Source organism: Rattus norvegicus, chromosome 7 (genome assembly GCF_021556685.1).
Source record: "Rattus norvegicus strain SHRSP/BbbUtx chromosome 7, alternate assembly SHRSP_T2T, whole genome shotgun sequence".
Lineage (NCBI taxonomy): Eukaryota > Metazoa > Chordata > Mammalia > Rodentia > Muridae > Rattus > Rattus norvegicus.
This window is the reverse complement of record NC_141540.1, coordinates 125752073-125772652: the sequence shown is the minus strand read 5'-3', so window position 1 is coordinate 125772652 and position 20580 is coordinate 125752073. Positions and strand designations below refer to the sequence as shown.

The 20580-nt window shown below is 39.3% G+C and overlaps 1 protein-coding gene across 3 annotated transcripts in view; it reads left to right on the top strand.

Annotated features, from left to right (window-relative positions):
• Smc1b (structural maintenance of chromosomes 1B) overlaps nucleotides 1-20283 on the top strand; it is a 61810-nt gene extending 41527 nt beyond the window's left edge. The window contains 9 exon segments of one of the 3 annotated variants that reach the window (NM_001130498.1): nucleotides 673-818; nucleotides 1968-2121; nucleotides 7311-7406; nucleotides 13521-13677; nucleotides 14321-14475; nucleotides 15442-15593; nucleotides 17274-17343; nucleotides 18638-18748; nucleotides 19884-20283. In NM_001130498.1, coding sequence (NP_001123970.1) covers nucleotides 673-818; nucleotides 1968-2121; nucleotides 7311-7406; nucleotides 13521-13677; nucleotides 14321-14475; nucleotides 15442-15593; nucleotides 17274-17343; nucleotides 18638-18748; nucleotides 19884-20024 — 1182 coding nt within the window. In that variant the 3' untranslated portion in view covers nucleotides 20025-20283. 3 annotated transcript variants of the gene reach the window in all.
• The last annotated feature ends 297 nt before the right edge of the window (nucleotides 20284-20580 follow it).

Below are 20580 nucleotides of genomic sequence, written 5' to 3'. Positions count from 1 at the left end.
TGGAACCACAAACTTCAGAATTACTGGTTGACTTCTGGTTTGCTCTGTTTTCAGAGGCAGTTTCACTATGTAGCCAGGGTGGTCTCAAACTCAAAATTCTGTTCCAGCCTTCTGAGAGCTAGGTTAAAGACATGTTCTAAGTATGGCAGGAGTTCCTGGTTTGCAGGGTAATATAAAACCACATAACAGGATCTGAGACTATGGTCCAGTGGAGAACCAGTTGGCATTCTAGAAATCTCAGAGATTTTAGGAGGAAAGCCAGAAGAGGAGGCAGGATAGAAGCCCAGCACTGTGGGAAGGAGAAAGTAATGAAAACTGTTAAGACAGGCAGACATTTTACAGTCTCATGAGCACTTCTACTAGGCAAATGGAACTCTAGTCATGTAGCAGCAGATTGAAGAGTAGATTCAAAATGAATGACAAAGGCAGGGAATGATTACCAGCTTCCAAAGTCTATAGTACGAAAGAGAATCACAACCTGACAGAGCTTAGTAGCACACAAGATGAGGAGGTTTCTCTTAGGATGAGAGATGTTGTTAAGGATAATGGTAAAACTTGTTTGTATTAATATAAAATATTATATATACATAATATATGTATATAGAATCGTTGTGTATCATATATAATTGTGTGTGCATATTATATATAAACACACAAATTCTCGCTGTTCAGACCGAAGAAGAGTGTCTGAAAATTGTTGAAGAACTCATGGTGAAACAAGAACAAGTTAAGGAAGTGCTTGCCACACAGAGTTCCAACATTGAGAAAATTCATATTCAAATTGAAGAGGAACGCAAGAAGTTTTTGGCTGTTGATAGGTAATAAATAATTCAGTTTGAAAGATCTGGCTAAGAACTTAAACTTTCAATTTGATATTATCTAAACTTCAAATGTTTATACTTTGTTGCTCTTGGTCTTCCAAATGTTCCAATAAGGGAAAGATCAGGACAGGTGATTCGTTGATAACACTGAAGTTCTTTTTGATGGATGAAACATGAACTCACATACAGTCCTTTACCCTAAATCTTTTGATCCTGGTATTTTCCTGTCATCCAATGATTTCTTCTTGTCTGTGTTTGCAGTTAAAGCATTATATAATACGTGACAAGTTTATGTGCCATCATGATGGTGACAATGCCTTGAATCAGCTGATCTGTGTCAAAATGACATCTGCTTTCCTGTATTTAACAGGACCATGAACACTTTTCTTTGGTCAAATCTTGGCATATGATTTTCCTCACTTCTAGAAACCTCAGTGCTTTGAGATTCAGTCTCTTCTATTTAGTTTAAACAGAATCATTTCTGCTTTTCGTTACATTCCTAAAAATCAACCATTCCTCCAACCCCCTTAATTTTTATTTTTTCTCTTTTTGTCCTCTTTCTGATCTTTTTTAAAGGTCTTTTTCAGCTTAGTGTTAACCCTTATACCCTACTTTCAGATAAGGCATTCCATGCATGATGGAAACCAGGTTGTCAGGGCTGTAGTAGTTGACCTGGTATTGGTCTGCTAAGAAACATTCTCCTAGTTTAAGCTTCTAAAGTATACAGCCTATCTAAAGAGGAAATGCATGTTGAAAATTGTAGATTTAAAAATAAAGTATTTGGGGCTAGATATAGTGACATTCCTGTAATCCCAGCAATTAAAAGTGGAAGCAGGAGAATCCAAAATTTGAGGTTAAGTAGGGCTTTATAGCAAAACCTTGTCTCAAAAAATAGCTAAAATAATTGAAGGAAAGCTGTATCTTTGCTAATTCTGATTAAAGAAATGTTTATGAAAAATGTTCCCTTGAGTCAAATGTGTACATACATTGATGGTCTTTCTCAGGAATGGTAATGTATATAAATCAGGGACTGGCACTTGGAACTCTCAGGAAAGTAACTTTTTCAGGCAAGTTTATAATGAATCATGTTCCTCTTTGTTGTGATTACATAATGAGTAAAGTCACTTTTCATATCTATATTTACAGGGAAGTTGGAAAATTACAGAAGGAAGTTGTAATCATTCAGGGTTCTTTGGAACAGAAACAACTAGAGAAGCATAACTTGCTCCTGGACTGCAAAGTTCAAGACATTGACATAAGTCTCATGCTGGGGTCATTGGAGGACATCATTGAAGTGGAGGTATCTAGCCAATAGCATAATATATGTAGTTATGCAGACTTAACTGATGTCTTCAACTGCTTGTGCTATAAGTTCTTTAACTCCTTCTAGGAAAGGAAAAAGAAAAATGTTTGTGGCTAAGTATTTAAAGATAGATATTAAAATGTTAAGCTCAATTAATATTGAATCATTACCTAAAAAAGAAAAGTAAGGTTTCTAAATTGGTCACAATGGTGTAAGCTTGTAAAGACTTGAGGGATTGGAAGGCTGAGAGGAAGGTCAAGTGTTCAAGATCATCTGGGCTATGGAGTAGGGCCATATCTCATGAATACATACATACATACATACATACATACATACATACACACACACATACATACACACACACACATACATACACACACACACACACGAAAGAGCCAATTTCAGGATCTTGGACTTTTTTATGTTGATACTTTCTTAAGTGATGTCAAGCTCTTACTTAACAGGGTCTGTCCTCTGGAGAAATTACTTTAGCAGAACCTCATCTTCTGAGGTTAACAATGCTTAACTGCTGTTACCAGACCTCCATTCAGGCATCCCTCACCATCCTATCTCATCTAAAGGAGAAAAAAATACTAAGAAGCTTGTGAAATTTATAGTCTAGGGGCAAAAGCTTGCTAAAGATTGGCACCTAGTGCTTCTCTCTTCCTACACCCTACCACAGTGCTGAGGGACATTTATAATAGCCCCTTTTGCACAGCACATCTCTATCAGGAAAAGTATCAGAACCAGCATCAGACTTAAACTAAGAAATGGTTGGGGCTGTTAACATCAGAATAGATATTTAAGACAAATGTGATTATTAATAAGCTAAAACCCCCACTGGATAATTTAAACAGAAATGGAAATTTTAAGCAGAACCAAAAAGAAACACTAAAAGAAATGAATACTTTAGATGGGCTTCCTAACAGATTGAACAAAGCTAAAGATCTCTGGGCTTAAAGATGGCTTTATAGGAATCCCAAAAGTAAAAGACAATGAGAAAAAAAGCAGAAAGAGATTTCCCAGGTACTCTGTAAAAATTACAAAAGGTATAAAATATATATACTAAGAAAGAAGAAATGGATAACAGAATAGATTATTTCCAAGAGAAATACTGGAAGATCAATAGGTGAAAAATGTGGGGAAAAAAAAAAACAAAGCAAAGAAGAGTACCAGAGTAAAAAAGCAAACACCTTTGTAAATGTATCTTTTATTCACCAGATGTTATTGTCATCTTGGAGGCTTACTGCTTGAATAAGCTCACCCTTTCTAGTTCTTGATAAACTCTAGCTGGCTGATTCAATGCAGCTGTTCTGGCCCAAACTTCTTTCCAAGCAGATTCAAACTGACTTCTCTCCACTTCTGACTGAATTGCTCTTCTTGGCCTAAAACTAACTCTGGCACTCTGTTGTAATCTTCTGGCTTCTCATTCTCTGGTTCATTCTGTCTTCACCTGTAACCTGCCTATAACCTGTCTCTGTAAAACTGTCCAGTAAAATTGCTTCCTCATCCCCCCAAACTCTGGGATGTTGTCAAATAGCCTCTTTTTCCTGTGCTACTCTCATGAGAGTTGGGCATATCATATCTCTTGACTCATTCTGTCAAATCTTTCTCTGATTTGTTACTTTGCATCTCAATTAGATGTCACTTTCAAACATGGCTACCTCCTTCTACAAACTAACCTTACCTACATTGTTTAGGATTAAAAATGTGTACTAAGGGTGCATGTGTATTCCAACCAAATCATACTATAACCCAGGACATGTCTACATTCCAGCCAGATCATATTTTTGGATGTGCTCCCTTGCCAGAGTAGCCAAATTGATGGATTGAATTTCCTCTATGCACCATACAGTTCCAGCCATGACTCCTTGATGGAGAATGGGGGATAGAATCAATGCTGGTGAAAAGAAAGTGGTGATCTTGCCCTAAGACAAGCCCACAAATCTCAAAAGTTTAAAGGGGATCCAATTGGGGATTCTGGAAATATATTGACTGCTCAACAAAAGAAAGTAAGTCTGTTTTGTCGCTTCCCATGGTTCCAAGAATTTGTCTCAGTGCCATCTTGAGAAGGAACCTGTTATTTAAGACTGAACTACTTTGGGGTTGGGGATTTAGCTCAGTGGTAGAGCGCTTGCCTAGCAAGCGCAAGGCCCTGGGTTCGGTCCTCAGCTCCGAAAAAAAAAAAAAAAAAGAAAAGAAAAAAGAAAAAAGAAAAAAAAAAAAAGACGGAACTACTTTGGGAGCCTGAAAACAAGAACAAAAATCACAAGTAAAGGAGTCCGGAATCAACCTCCCACAGGCTCCTCAGCGCAAGCTCCACAGTGGCAAACAGCCAAGGAAGCATTGTGGGATGGAGGACTAGATGCTAACACACCAGAAAGATTTAGCTCAGGCAATGAAAAGTACAGTGGTTGGGCTGGAGAGAAGGCTCAGCAGTAAAGAGTACTTGCTGCTCTTGCAGAGAACCCATGTTCAATGCATAGCATTCACATCAGGTAGTTCATGACCTTTGATCTGTAACTCCAGTTCCAGGGGATCCATTGACTTCTAACATCTACTACATACATATAGTTAAAACATTTACATGTAGGATAAAATGAATAAATCTTAGTGTCCTATTGCTATAGAGAGACACCATGACCATGGCAACTCTTATGAAGGAAAGCATTTAATTTAGGCATACAGTTTCTGAGGTTTAGTCCATTGTTGTCATGAAGAACATGACAAGCATGCAACCAGACATGGTGCTGGAGAAGTAGTTGGGAGTTCTACAGCTGGATCTGTAGGCAGCAAGAAGAGAGAGACTGGATTCAATATGGGCTTTTTGAAACCTCAGAACCTACCCCCAATGACACACTTCATTCCTTCAACAAAGCCACCCCTACCCCAACAAGGCCACACCTAATCCTTTCAAATTATACCACTCCTTGGTGACCCAGTATTCAACTATGAGCCTATGGGAGCCATTCTCATTCAAACAGTCACAAAACCTAGTAAGTTTTAAAAGAAAAAGTACCCTGGTTAACAGACCTGCTTTTGCTTGGCAAGAAGCTGAGCCTACCACATGAGGATACCTGGAGTCTGAGAGCATCAAGCTTAAGGTTAGTTGGTACCTCAGCCCTTGGAGCTGCCTATCTTACATGAGGCTTAATAGGATTCTGAAACTCCAGTGCAGTATCTCCTGTGCACAGCCTTACTCTCAACAAAATGTTTAACACTTACCAGGTTTTGAAAAGATGATGATTCAAAGCCAGGAAGAAAAAGCTACTCTTTCTTCTTCATAAATAGATCCTTCCTGGCCTGTGTTGTATATATGTACATATATACAGATAGTGTAACTAATGTAAGCACATTACTAAAGTAGAACATTATGTCCTGTTACTAACAAAAAACATACACAAACCAATGGGCCAGAATAAAGGATCCAGAAGGAAATTTATACATTAGTCTTCATGTACTTTAACATACACTTTAGCAGCCTGATTTTTAGTAAAAGGGCTAAAGTCAGATATTGGAGAAAAGACATCCTCAGTAAAGGGACTGAAAAATTCTGTCACATATTAAAGAATGAAACTCTTTCCCTATTGCTATATGAAAATAAATTCAAAATAGATTGAAGACTTTAATGTGAGACTTGGAACTGCCAGGGGAAATAGAATCCTTGAAAATATATGGAGAGGTGAGGACTTAGTGAAAAGGATTCCAACAACTCAAGAACTGACAGCAAGAATTGACGCTTAGATCATAATGGCTACTATCAAGAAACAAATGGCAACATGCACACTGGTGAGGATGTGAGAAAATACATCATTTATACAATGCTAGTAGAAATGCAAACTAGCATACCCAACTGTAGAAATCTGTATTCTTGTTTCTCAAAAAAGTAAAAAAAATAGCCAGCAACAAAAACCTACCATATGATTCAGATACACTACTATTCTGTTATGTGTTCTGAAGAATTACCATACTACAGGTACACCTGAATATCTGTGTATATTAAAGTACTGTTCACCATAGTCAACATGAAAATAATTTGGATTCCAATCAACAGATGGATAGGTAAAGAGAATGTCTATGCACACACAAAAGTTTGTTCAACTGTAAAGAATGACATAACATTTGAAGAAAAATAGAACTTGAGATCATGATGTTAAAATATTTTAGGCAAACTTAGACAAAATCCATTTATATATGCAATGAAGTCATACTCATGAGATGTTGAGCTTTTGCAATACATTTAACACTCAGCTTTAACTTACATTTGAGCTGTTTTAATACATATTGTAACCAGACTTTTGGATACTTTAAGGTTCCCTTTCTACCACCCTTCTCCACCCTTATCCCACCTTCCAACCCTGCAATACTATGTTGAAGAGAAAGAAGGTTAGAGAGGGAAAAGGGGTACTGATACTGTTAGACTACTTCCTGCTGATTAGGGGTATGGAGTTCTTTGGGGCATGTTTGATCTTCACCATCAGGATATCCAATTTTTTTCTCATTTCTCTTCCCACAATTAATTAACAAACCACAACAACAGCAACCAGCAACAGCAGCTGCCCACCACTACCACCTCTCAGGACACTAGCATTTATATGCTCTTTCCAGAGTCTCCAGAATTCCAAACATCATACACTTGCAGAAACTATCTGTAGCTGTCAAAATCATGCTTCTGCTAGAGCATGAGGCAAATCATATCTCACATATGGATTTGCTACAAGACTGGCTTCCAGGCAGCCAAGTTGAGGATCTTAAAGCTCACACCCACAGTGACACACTTCCTCCAATAATGCCACACCTCCTAATAGTGCCACTGGCTGGGCCAAGCATATTCAAACCATCACATTGAGTGTTGATGGTGGGTCTCAGAAATGTAGATTAAAAAGGTACAGTTTGAGAGAAGACAGCCAGAAAGCAGCTGAGGTGAGAATTGAGCAGACATGCAGGGTGGGCTGCACTGATAACAGAGAAATATGTCAGTTCTGAGAGTGGGTCCCACCTGCTTTGTCAATAAGGTATGATTACAATAAAGTGAACGTAGGACACTGCTGCATGATTATGTCAAGATTGGCCAAGGCCAGTCCTTTTTGACTGTGTGACTGTGTAAGGATGGTAGCTTGATCTGAATGACTCAGTAAGTAGCTGGAGTAGAGGTTATCATCCAGGTAAGAGTGTCTGTTTTTCAGCTAACTGAAACAGAAAGTACCCAGGCAACGGCTGATATCTATGAAAAAGAAGCATCCATCCAAATAGACTACAGCCCTCTAAGGGAGGATTGGAAGGTAACGGAAAGATTTCTGATAGTGATTAATGGTAATATTGGCTATTAAAATATTATAGAATAATTTTTATATGGTTAGGTTTAAGATGTGTGGAGTTGGGTTAGTTGGTGGGGTTTATTTTGTTTTTATTTTGTCGGGGGAAGAGACATCAAAGGGGAAAAAAAAGAAAGCTGGGATAATGATTGAGAATGTCTGCAATCCCAGCTTCACTTGGGCTATAGACAGGGGCATCAAAAATGGACTGTTAGCCTGTGTGCCATGGAACTCCGTCTCCAAAAATCAAAATAGAAACTATAGAAGTGATCCAGTCAGTAAAGTGCCTGCCAAGTAAACATAATAGCCCGAATTTGGCTCCCTAGTACTAAAAAAAAAAAAAAAAAGGCAGGTGCAACAGTTTTATGTTTGTAATTCCAGAGCTGGGGAAACAGACACAGGTTGGTCCCTGAAATTCACTGTCCAGCTACTCTAGCCAATCAGTAAGCCCCAGGTCCAGTGACAGATTCTGTCTCAAAAAATAAGATGGAGCTGCAGAGACGGCTCAGTGGTTAAGAGCACTGGCTGTTCTCCCAGAGGTCCCAGGTTTTGTTCCCTTCACCCACATAGCCACTAACAAATTATCTGTGACTCCAGTTCCAAAGGATCCAATGTCCTCTAGCCTCCTTGGACACTGCATGCAGGTGGTGCACAGACAGACATACAAGCAAAGACACTTGTAAAACAGAAATAAATTTTTTAATTAAATAAAAGTAAGGTAGAGAGAAACTGAAGTAGACAGCTAACCAGACTCTGGCTTCCACAAACACATGTGCACACACAAAAATGTGTGTGCACTACCAAACATCTGTATTAACAGTGCTTTCAACACCAGAGAGCTAGCAGTTCTTTAGTTCTCTGAACACCAGCTGGAAATGTTAAGAGTTCAGTCCCAATCTGGCACTGTCTAGGGTAGCATCAAATCCCACAAGTTCAGGGCACAGACTGTTTGGATGCCAGTCACGCAGGGGTGCCTTAACCCTTGAGTATGGTAATTTGCCAGAATTACACACAGAATTGAGAGTAATAATTTATTCTACATTTGCCAATTTGTTATTGAATGTCGGAGATGGAGAGGAAAGGACACGGCTGCTCCTAGGTATAGTGGAAGAGAAGGTTTATTGTAGTTGTGTGGGATAATAGACAGAGGCAGGGATATGTGGGAGAGTCCAAAGTGGACATGACCAGACTGAGCTGCTCCACGTGAGGAGTAGGGAGGGAAGGTAAGGAGAGGGGAAAGAAAATTGGGTGCAGCAAGGAAGCCCAATGGTACAGAAAGCAAGTAACCAAAATGGTTAAATTATATATGGAAGAGCAGCTCAGCCTCCTGGGCTGGAGAGTTAAAGGTAGGGGGCTGGTTATTCCAGCCACGTAGGCACCCTGTATTAGGATGCAGGGAGATCGTTCAGGATCCACTTTACTGTGTTAAATAGGCTCCTCAGATGTTTGTTCCAGGTTTGAAGCCAACAGTTATAAAAGATAACATGGGAAGAGCCAACTGGAAGAGCTGTACAGGACAGGGATGCAGGAGGTACAGAGCTCCCGTGCATTTTTGCCTCCTGTAGGTGTGCTGCCCTGCCAGCCAGTCAATGTGTCCCCCAAACTGGATGTCCCTCTCTCAGCTGGTAACTTTGGTGATTAAACAGAATCCCTAGCTTCTCTTCATTCCCATTGAAGATGTGCTGAAAGTTACAAGCTTCTAATGCCATTTGGTACACCTAGCAATCAGTGTTTATCCTACAAATTTCAGTTTATTAGCATTAATTTAGGTTACAGTGAAAGGGGAAGATTGTGAATAACAATAGCAACTCCTTTTGTCTTATCTCTCAAGAAATGCCAAGCTATGAGCCTAGAACCACTTCTAATACCAAGTATCTGTTACAAAATAGCAGGAAATAGGTAACTTTTTTTAAATGAAACAATCATGCTTTAGGCCAGCTGACCTTGAACTGATGTGCACACTGTGAGTACTACTATTTGGGCTACCTACCTACATTACCAGTATCTTCAGAGAAGTGAACCTACCTTTGGGCTAGTACTGTTCTAAAACTGAAGTTGTTTCTAGAAAGCCTAAGCCGTTGTCTCCTGGTTACAGTGTGATTTAAACAAGGTCCCATGTTCATTCCTGAGCCAGTAACTTGGTAACCTTAGCCTTTCTCTGAGTCATTACTATTCCTACTCTACTATTCCTAGTCTCTTAGCATTTCCACACAGGTAAGAGTGACTCATCTTCTCAAAGCATGGGCTAGGTTGAAAATCGAGAGTGATGTTGAGTAGCCAGCCCCACATCTTTAAACATGTTAATATACTTGGGAGACTTAATGGATTCTTTGATTATATCTGTGTCAGCTTTTTTCTTCTCTGCAGTTTTTATTTACTACTTTCTTTGCTTTAGTTTAGAAAAATCTTTCCTACCTCATTATCCAGTAAATTATTTTGTGTTGATGAAGTATCTGGTTTTTTTTGTTGTTTTTTGAGACAGGGTCTTGTGTAGCCCAGGCTGGTCTCAAACTCACTATGTAGTTGAAAATGACCTTGAACTTAATATTTTTGTTTCCATTTCCCAGGTACTGAGTTTAGAGGCATGTCCTACTATACCCAGTGTATAAAGTGCTAGGGATGGAACCCAGGCCTTTGTCAACACTAAGCAAGTGCTCTCTACTACCTGAGATACTGCCCCAGCATATGTCTTCTTTAGTTTTCATTTGCCTGCCTGGTCAGATTATATAAAAACAGCTGTATAGAGATAGAAGACAGAGAGAGAGGTTTCTTCTGACCTTAGGTGCTTATTCATGGGGGATGGAGGGCACTTTTGTCATCTATATGTGTAGATGGCCAAATGCCTACAGAAGATCACATGCCACCCCTTATAGGGATAGAAATGACTAACGTAGCCCCAAAGGGAAGCTGGGAAACTACTGTTTCCAACTTCAAGAGGATATTTAAAAATGTAGAATGTTATAACTGTTTTCTGCTAAGTAGTCTTTGTCAGAGGGGGAAAGTACTGGTCCCATTGAAGAGGAGGTCCTCTGGTCATGAAAGCAGGAGAGAGTCTTGATTGGCTATGTGGATTAGGTGATTGCCATCCTATGTTCCTGGAGAGGCTTGGAAAAATGGAGGGCTGTAAGCAGATGATTTTGCTACAGACTAGAATTGAAAGATTTTCCTGAAAGGTTGAAGGAACCAGAGGCAGGGGAAATGGAGTGTAACAGTGAGAGAAAGTGTTGATTCAGGGTGACAGTGACTGGTCCCATTGCCAGAACTGTCGCACCAAAACAAGTTAGCATAAGAAGCAGGGAGCTACAGAGCATCAAAGAAAGGGAACAAAATAAAATAGAGGACTAATGTAAAGAATAATATCTCACCTGGGGTGAAAGTGATAAAGATCCCTTTTAGCCAGAATTTCTCCACAGCATCCAAAAAGTCTTTTTACAGATGAGTCAGGAACAAGTGGGGTTGTTTTGGAGTCAGAGCTATCAGGAAAACATATGTAAAACATTTTCTTTGTGTATAAGAAGTTTAGTAGGGAAAACATTTAAAAGACATGGTGAAACATAGGTACGAGACTAGTAAGGAGGAAAGAATGGGCATGGAGAGGAACCAGTGAGGGAAAAAAACAGAAATAATTTTTGTTTGGTGTTTTCAAGCCCCATTTCAAATCATTTAGGGTTTGTTGGCATGGAAGCAGCATTGCTTGAAGAGGGCATAAATCCCATCCTTAGTAGTCAGATCTAGTCCTTTTTAATTTTGGAGTACAGCCGCAGTCAAGGAGTGAGGCTGGACTTGAAAAGGAAGATGGTAAGCTGTTTGGGCTGACGAAAATTGTTACACCTATATTCCAAGATTATTTAGTAAATGTATTTTATATTGTCAGGCTATATAAAAAGACATTTTAGTTCTAAATTGCATTCTACCAAAAGAAATGATTTTTAACTTTAATAAAAAAGGTATACTCCCAGAGACATTGACTTGCCTTGTCAAGAATAAATGATTCATTTTAAAGTTTTCTAAAATTAACCCTATAACAGAATGTAAAATTTTTATAACATTTCCATTCCGCACAGTCAACCAACAGATGGAAAAAATGTAAGCAGTCAGTCATGTCAAATATGTAATAAATAATTTACATGTAACAGGGACTGAACTAACAAAGAAGGCCAGTTCTTTACTCCTTTTGTTGATGGACAAATCTGTAGTTCACCACATACAGACAGCGGTAAGCATAGTTCTTAACACCATTCTATTTAAAAATAGATTGTTTGGAGGCATAATTTATAAAGCAAAATAACCAAATTAAATGAGGTTTTGGAATTTCTAAGAGGATATTCACAAGCATCACTGCTAAAGCCTATATACTCTTTGTAGAGCTTCATAGTAAGAGTGTAGGCACTGGCCCTGAAATGCCCTCCATCTGGGTAAAGATTGGATTATGGTCTGAAAGTACTACAGGTGAAGCTAAGTTGGTGAGACTCTCCTTCATCTAAGACATCTCCAGATGATTCTGAAGGCTTATGGGTTAATAGATATTACTTAATAGAATCACTTGTTGACTCTACAGAGACAAAAACCCAACTGCCAAAGATACCAATTGGATATTCTGAATACCTTTTCAAAGCTGTGGGTTTGAGGACAGAATATCTGGCAGCCTCCTTTAATCAGGGCACATGGGTAGTTAGGGTGTAGACCCTGAAATTAGCTTTTGATTTGAAGAAGAATCGAATGCCAAGGTAAAGGGTGTGGCTAACTGAACTAGCATGCAGGCACCATACCAGTCAGGTGTTAAGCTTAGGAACAAAGTTTCCTTGTTCACAGCATCCTCAAATGCCAGTTTGAAAGACGTTGAGAATAATTATTTGCCTCTCTCCAGTTCGAGACATTTAGGATGTGAGTGCAGACTGAGATCCTCCACTGGGCAAGAAAACCCATCTCCCTGTCATGTGGAGTACATGAGGAGTATTTCATCTTTAGATAAGGAGGGTGTTCTGTTTTGTTTTGGGTCAGGCTTACATAACCAGAGCTAGTCAGGCCTATCCAGCCAGAGGCAAATGCAACAGACTTCTAGTAGGCATTAATTCCCAGGCATCCTTGTCCTGTAAGGAGGCTAACAAGCATCTCTGATGGGATGATGCTCCATCGAACGGAACTTGTACTCCATATAAGGGAACAACTTGGCCTGGGGACTTCCTGCCATGGGAACATATTGTAAATTTAACTCATTTTACTCAAGCAGACTTTCTTGACCAATTTTTATATACCTGATTCTGGGTATTACTTTACATTATAAGCAAACCTTAAGTTTACTTTAAACTTGTTTTGCTTTGCTTGCTTTATCCCAGGGAAGCTAGGAAGTGTAGTCTTTCAGCAGGAAACTATCATACTTGATCACTTAAAATTTACTTTACTGCTATTTTTTAAAAGTCACCCAAATAATGCACTTTATTCAGTTTTCAAATACTGTTTTTCCCAGTGAGTTAAATATTACCTTTATTATGTATTAATAATCCCCTTTAGGACTCAAGAAAGTTTTCCTGGAAGAGTGTGGCTACACCTTCCCCTTCCCCTCCTATTTCACTGACTTTGGAGTTATGCATTATACCTCCAGGACATTTGAATTCCTTCTCTGTGCAGAGGGTGAAGTAGAGTCAGATAGTAGCATCCTTGCCAGGTGTGGTGACACAAACTTGTAATCTCAGCATTTGGGAGTTTGAGGCATGAGGATTGCTACAAATATGATGCTTATCTAAGCTACATTGTGAATACCAGACCAACCAAGGCTAAAATGCAAGACCCTATCTCAAGAAACCAACTAACCAACACCCCACCCCCAACCCCAGAATAGATGATAGTAGTCTTAGGCCAACAAAGTGGCTCACCAAATAAAGCCACTTGCTACCAACCTGAATTCAATTCCTTGGTCATACATAACTGAAGAAGAGAATCAGTCCTAAAAGTCATCCTCTTACCTCTACACACCTGCTGTGGGAGATATGCTCACTCACACAGAATGGTAAATCTTGTACTTAGGTCTTACCTTTGAGTTTTAAAAGTGTGCCAATCAGTGTTGTTCTTTGCTAATGACAGGCTCTACAATCAGATAAGGAGGTGGAGGCCCACCTCACACTCCTTCTACAGCAAGTAGCATCCCAAGAAAATACTCTACTGAAGACTGCAGCTCCAAACCTGCGAGCACAGGAGAACTTAAAGGCTGTCAGAGACAAATTTCAAGAATCTGCAGATGGTAAAATTACGTTTATAGTTGTTAGCAAGATTATATTCATCTGTGTTTTTATTTCTGTATGTGCCAACAACCTCCTTGTATTGTACCTTTCTTTTATTAACATGCATTTTTCTCTGTCGCTGTATGGTGATGTGTGCTTTTTAATACTGAAACACAAATGCCTTCCTTCATAAAGAATATTCTGCTTTACTTAAAAGTAGGTTTACTGGGGGTTGAGAATGTAGTTCTGTTGGACAAATACTTACCTAATATATATGAAGCCATGGAAATCCCCATTAACTGGGTTTTTGCATCTGTATAATACCAGAACTCTAGAGGTAGTCAGGAGCATCAGAAGTTAAGGGCCATCCTCAGCCACATAATGAGTTTGAGGCCAGCCCGGCCTCATGAGACTTTGTCTCAACAACAAAATAGCATTAATTATTTTAAAACATAATCAAGATTTTTCATACTAGACAAATAAGTATATTAAATATACTGTCAGGATTTGCTAACATTATTCAGATATTAGCTCTATCGGGAAAAGACTCCTCAAGCTTAAAATATATGTTATCAGAATTTAGTAATAAGTAAAGTATTTTGAATGCAGGTATATTCAAGACAACCAAACTCAAAAATAAAGATTATTGATTTTTTTCCTTAGCTTTTGAGGCCAGCAGAAAGGAAGCCAGAATATGTAGGCAAGAGTTTGAACAGGTGAAAAGACGGAGGTACGATGCTTTCAGTCAGTGTTTTGAGCACATCTCGGTCTCAATTGATCAAATCTACAAGAAGCTCTGCAGGAACAACAGTGCCCAGGTGTGTTTCTCAACCTCTGACACTAGAGGGAGCTTAGTGTCAATGATGGTGTTTGTTTTCTGGTGAGAAATAAATGACTATGGCATAGTCCTTAATGACAAAGTTGCAAAGCCAGTACAGGAAGACTGATCATCTCAAGACATGTGTTCTGGAGTCTACTCAACTTTACTAGTGGCACACAAGTCAGAGCTACTCTGAGTCTATTCTTCCACTTGAAACATGAGTGGGGTTAGATCATTTGTTGTCTAAATTTTTTCAAGTGCTGAAATTCTAGTAAAAATTTACTTAAACTACTGTCTGTATGGTGAAGAAATAATTTTGGTATTAACATATTGAAGGAGAGTAGAAAGAAAACTAAAGGCGGGATCAGATCCCCATAATATCCATTTGAATGAATCTCTGGGCCCATTTTATTATCCACCCCTGTTGTATTAGCAATAGCCATAGCAAATACTTGTAGAATTAAATGTGGAACAAAGATAGAAGTCAAGATTTGTGTACCAGCTCTACTTTGACTCACATTAGGACTGAAATGATCCTGAATCTGAATTTTAGGATTTCAGCAAAAATTAAATTTTTAGCAAAATAAGCATATTAACTCATCAGAAACAGGATTCATACATACACCTACAGTCTGTGGCCACTAATAAGTATTCAGTAAATGTCAGAGGCATGGACCATCAAGTAAGTTGATGAAGGCTGTTCATAAGTCTGTAGCATCTACTGCTGAGGTTCAACTGGAATTATAATGGAAAGAGATGGGCCGTGAATATGTTGAGCATTCTCTTTTCCCCTTAATCCTGATAACCTTGATATCTGTGGGTAATATTTATAAGTATTAGTATTTTTCCCATCAAAACTGGGGAGAACCTAACCAAGGGAAAGAATTTTTTCACTTAAATATGTTGCCACCTAACTTAAATGTATTGGTTACTTTTCTGATAAGGCTAAATAAATGTGTTTCAGGCATTTCTTAGCCCAGAGAACCCTGAAGAACCTTACTTAGATGGAATTAGCTATAATTGTGTGGCTCCAGGCAAACGGTTCATGCCTATGGACAACTTGTCAGGGGGAGAAAAGTGTGTGGCTGCTCTGGCTCTTCTGTTTGCTGTACACAGGTAAGGCCACAGGAAGTTACTAAGTTTGTCTTTCTACAGAAAGCCTGTAATTATTTTTAAATAATATTTAGCAAAGCTATCTTTTAGTCATAAAATTGAAGTTTGGTTTAAGCCTATTATATCAAGTTAGAAAATCTACAAGTACAATCTTTGATAAAATTTGTCAATAGCCAATAGTTTTCTAGCTTTATAAAAGGATGATACTTGGATGATCAACATAGGACATCAAGATTTCCCAAAAATGAACAAAAGCAATGACCTAGCTTACATGTTATTTTCCTAAGCCATACTCAGAGCTCTGCTGTGTAATGAAAGCAAAGTATTTCTTCCTTTGAAAAAAGGAAGTATGGGGGTCTTGAAATCCTCATTCCCACTGATGATGGCTGTACTGTTTCCCTTGAAATACAAATCAAGAAACAAAAGTTGAGTAAAATTAAGACAGATTAAGAACAGATTTCAGCAACCATTGCAGGCAATAGCAGTGTGGGTGCTCCTGTCTTCCCATCACCAGGAACAGAATATAGGAATTTGACTTCTGGTCTCAAGAAAGAAATGGGACAGGCCCCACAGGAGAGGTACAGACAAAAACCATGATGGGGTAGACACAGGATCACAGAATGAGATTATCACTAGGCAGCAACCCATCCCTTCACTCTATGAAATAATCACACTTTCAGGTACTATTGCAGGCTCTGGAGATTCTGTGAACCAAACAAAGTGTCTTTCTCAAAAATACTTAATTTTGCCAGTGGTGGTGGTGCCCACCTTTAATTCCAGCACTCAGGGGAGGCAGAGACAGGTAGATCTCCATGAGTTTGAGGTCAGCCTGGTCTATAAAGTGAGTTCCAGGATAGCCAGGGCTGTTACAGAGAAACCCTGTCTCAAAAAACAAAGAATGTCATTTTTGCTGGGGGCGGTAGTTCAGCAATAGAGTACATGTCTCCCATTTTGAGACCTTAGGCTCATTTAAGACACCATTGTGGGGAGATTTGTTTTCCTTGGAGGAGATAGTGAAGTACATTTGTAAACAGTTTCCCTAATATAGAGAATATTTGTAAATGATAAATCCCATAAAGAGAATAAAAGGAATGGAGATATGCATGGCCCTCAGGTACTTTACAACAATAAAAAGATTATATTACTTAAGAGTTAAGGGAACAAGTTATATAGATAGCTAAAGCAAGAAAGAATGCTCTAGATGTAACAAAACCAAGTGTGCTTAGCATGTGTGGAATATACATTTGTGTGGCAGTGATAGCAACAGGGTTAGGATGTTGTTCTAACAAGCAAGTGTTGACTTGGGACAATGTGAGAGCTAGAGGTTACTGACAGAATGGAATGTGAAGGAGTCAGTCATGGCTTCATGGGTTTAGTCTAAATAACCTTAATAATAGTTGTTGCCACTAGCTGCCCACAGGAAAGAACAGTGTGGGTGGGGGTTGGTGGGGTGAGAGGTTGCTGGGGAAAATGATGGCTTAATGTTCATGTGGAATCCAGTATGCAGACATATGAGAAGAGAGCTCAGAGCTGTCCCTCAAGTGTGCATGAGCTAGGCATGGTGGCACAAGACGCCTCTCAGAGGTCTTGATTACCTAAGGATTTTTGCTCTTTGCCTCTAAGTCTTTTATATCATAAAACAAATAGGAAGTTGTTACTCATGTGCATGTTGTTATTTTCTAGTTTTCGACCTGCTCCATTCTTTGTATTAGATGAAGTAGATGCAGCCCTGGACAATACTAACATCGGCAAAGTAAGTTTCTGATTTCATCCCCCCGTCACACACACACACACACACACACACACACACACACACACACACACACACACATTCCTTTTGGTTTTTCAAGACAGGGTTTCTCTGTGTAGTCCTAGCTGTCCTGGAACTCTCTCTGTAGACGAGGCTGCCTCAAACTCAGAGATCTGCTTGCCTCTGCCTCCCAAGTGCTCGGATTAAAGGTATGGTCTACCACTACCCAGCTTCTGTTTTCAATTTCTAGTAGAATGTTTATGTCCTAGTTTTATTTTATTGCTGTGACAAAATTGTGGTCAAAAACAACTTAGGGAGAAAGGCTTATTAGGATTATATTTGTGTCATAATCTATCACTGAGGACAATCAGGACAGACAAGCAGAAGCTTGAAGAAGAAACCATGGAGGCAAAGAGCAGCAATCCTTAGGGTAATCAAGACCTTTTAGAACCTCTGAGAGACTTCTTGTTTCACCATGCCCAGCTCATGCACACCTGGGGATAGCTCTGAGCTCTCTTCTCACATGTCTACATACATCCATTTGATGGCTTGCTTGTCAAACAAAACAAAATGACAAAACAAACCACTCAGAACTTGGGCACAGAACTAAGACTCAGACTTTTGTCTAGTATGATAGTACTTACCAAGTCCCTAAGATTGGTCTGGGTCAGAATACACTGGAACTAACTGTTATGTGTTCAAGATTCTATGCTTCTGGAGTACCACATACAGTACGTGAATAGACAGGTGAAAAAGCCACTTTTGCAGAAGGGACTCTGGTGTTAAGAGACCATGGTAGTAGCCATGATGCAGGAATTGAAGTCTTGGAATAGTGAAGTAGGAACAGGAGATAAGAGCATCCTATGGTCTAGATATAAAATGTCCCCACATAAAGGCTGTGGCAGTGGAAAGGGATTTTCTTCAATTGAGCTTCCTAAAGGAAACTTTGAGAGGGTAGGGCCTTAGTGAGAGGATATTAGGTGATTCTAGGCATTGCCTCAAGGATACAGAACCCTCAGACCCTTCACTTCTCTAGAATTACAGAATTACACCACCACACCCTAATCATTTTATTTCCTTGGAATTGAGCTTCCTGGAGGAGCTAGAATTCATCTTTACCCAAGACTTGATTATAAAATCATATACACTTGCCATGGTTTCCCAATCTTTAAGCCTTGAGTTATCAACTCAAATGTGATTTTTTAAACCTAAAAAGAAAGAAAAAGAACCATTGTTCCCAGAGCCCAAAGGAGGCCTTGCCTTGCTGGTGAAAGATGTGCTTTTTATTTCCTCCCAGGTCTCAGGTTACATCAAAGAGCAGAGTCAGGAACAATTTCAGATGATAATCATTTCCCTGAAAGAGGAGTTTTACTCCAGAGCTGATGCACTGATAGGCGTCTACCCAGAGGTAAGGGGCTGTGGGGGAAGGACAGGCCCCATAAACTTCTCTGACCCTGCCAGCCTTGGAGCCTTGGGATTTCCTAACACAATCTAGGAGTTTGCAGACATTCTAGGGTTTCTACAGTAGGTAAATATAAACCAAGTGATTTTTAAATGAGTAAAATTTATGAGTAATTACTCAGATACTCTCTGTGACAGAAAGAAATTTAAGACATACTTAAGTGAAAGAAGGAAATTAAAACTGAAGGTCATGACCCAGCAGACGGCTCAGCAGGTTGGGGCACTTGCTACCAAGCCTATTGACCTGAGTTTTACCATCCAGACCCATGTGATAGAGAAAACCAATTCATCCCTTCCCCACACAAGAGTAAATATGTGTAGTTTAAAAACAAACTCTAAAACTGCAGGGTAGTGAGGTACTTCTGTTTTGCAAATTAGTAACAGAAAAGTTAAAACTGTGCTTCATGTTCTGACTGTGAATATTTTGTGCAAAAATGAATCACTTATCAAAAAAACAGATTCACTAGAAGCTCCAAGGGGTACAGAAACTCTTAGAATTTCAACATATCCATTATAGGTCAAAACCTGAGGTAGGGCCATTAAGATGGCTCAGCTGGTAAAGCCCAGCTGCCAAGCCTGACAACGTAAGTTCCATCCCCAAGATCCATGTAGTGAAAGGAGAGAACCGAACCCCACCCCCCACACACACACACAGAAAAAGTTAAAGCTGTCTTTTAACCTTCACACCTGTACCCTGCAGGCCCACACCTACAAATACACAAAACAAATTTTTAATTAAAAACCTGAGCCAGGGGAATAGAGCAATAATTTAAGACTTTCTGTTTTTAGTCTGTTCACCTTTAACCTAAGATAAAAATTAATTTACTGGGCTAAGTGTGGTGATGCATGCCTTTAATCCCATTACCCAGGAGTCTGAAGTAGACAGATCTCTCTACATTTCAGGACAACCTGATCCACATTGTGAGTTCCAGGACAACCAGGGCTGCATAGAGAAACCCTGTCTCAAAAAACTCACACAGGATATCCCTTTTAAACGCATTATTAGATTAACTAATGACCTCACTTTAATAAATACTATTCCTCTGATCGGGAGAACTAAAACTGCCCTACCTCCATTTCAGCACGATGAATGCATGTTCAGCCATGTGTTGACTCTGGACCTTTCCAAGTATCCAGACACTGAAGACCAAGAAGGCAGCAGGAGCCACCGGAAACCCAGAGCACGAGTATCACAGTCCCCGCAGTCTCCCCAGTCTCGTTAGAAATGAAACAGCCACCAGCTGTAGAAGCTTTACCCTGAGCCTGTGGAGGTCAGGTCAGTCTCTGTTTATACCCATGTGTCATAGAAGAAAAATTTCTTACCATTTTGGTAGAACAAGTTATAGCCCACTCCAGCTAAGGAGTGCTCAACCCCATTCCAATAGAGGTTTCTTATGACAACAATGAATGAGGTATATGGTTTTCTTTTGCTTTTAAGGACTTCTGTTTTGAAATAAATTGGTTATAAAATTCTGCAACATCGTTACTCTAGTCTTGCCTTGCATTTATCTTTAAGGGAAACAGCTTGTCTGGGGTTTTATTTTTTTGTGATGCTGGAGAAGGAACCCAGGAAGAATGTTTAAGTGTTGTACCACTGAGTACCTCCCAGCCTTGATAGAGTTTTTAAAAATGTCAGTCATAGTACAGTTAATAAATTGGTGAACCTGGCTTATATGGGAGATTATTTCAGAGAGAGTGTGTCAGTACTGAAAACATAGGTAAAATCTCACAAGTTTTAAAGACAGAAAACTTGTGAGGGCAAAACTTATTTACATGTTT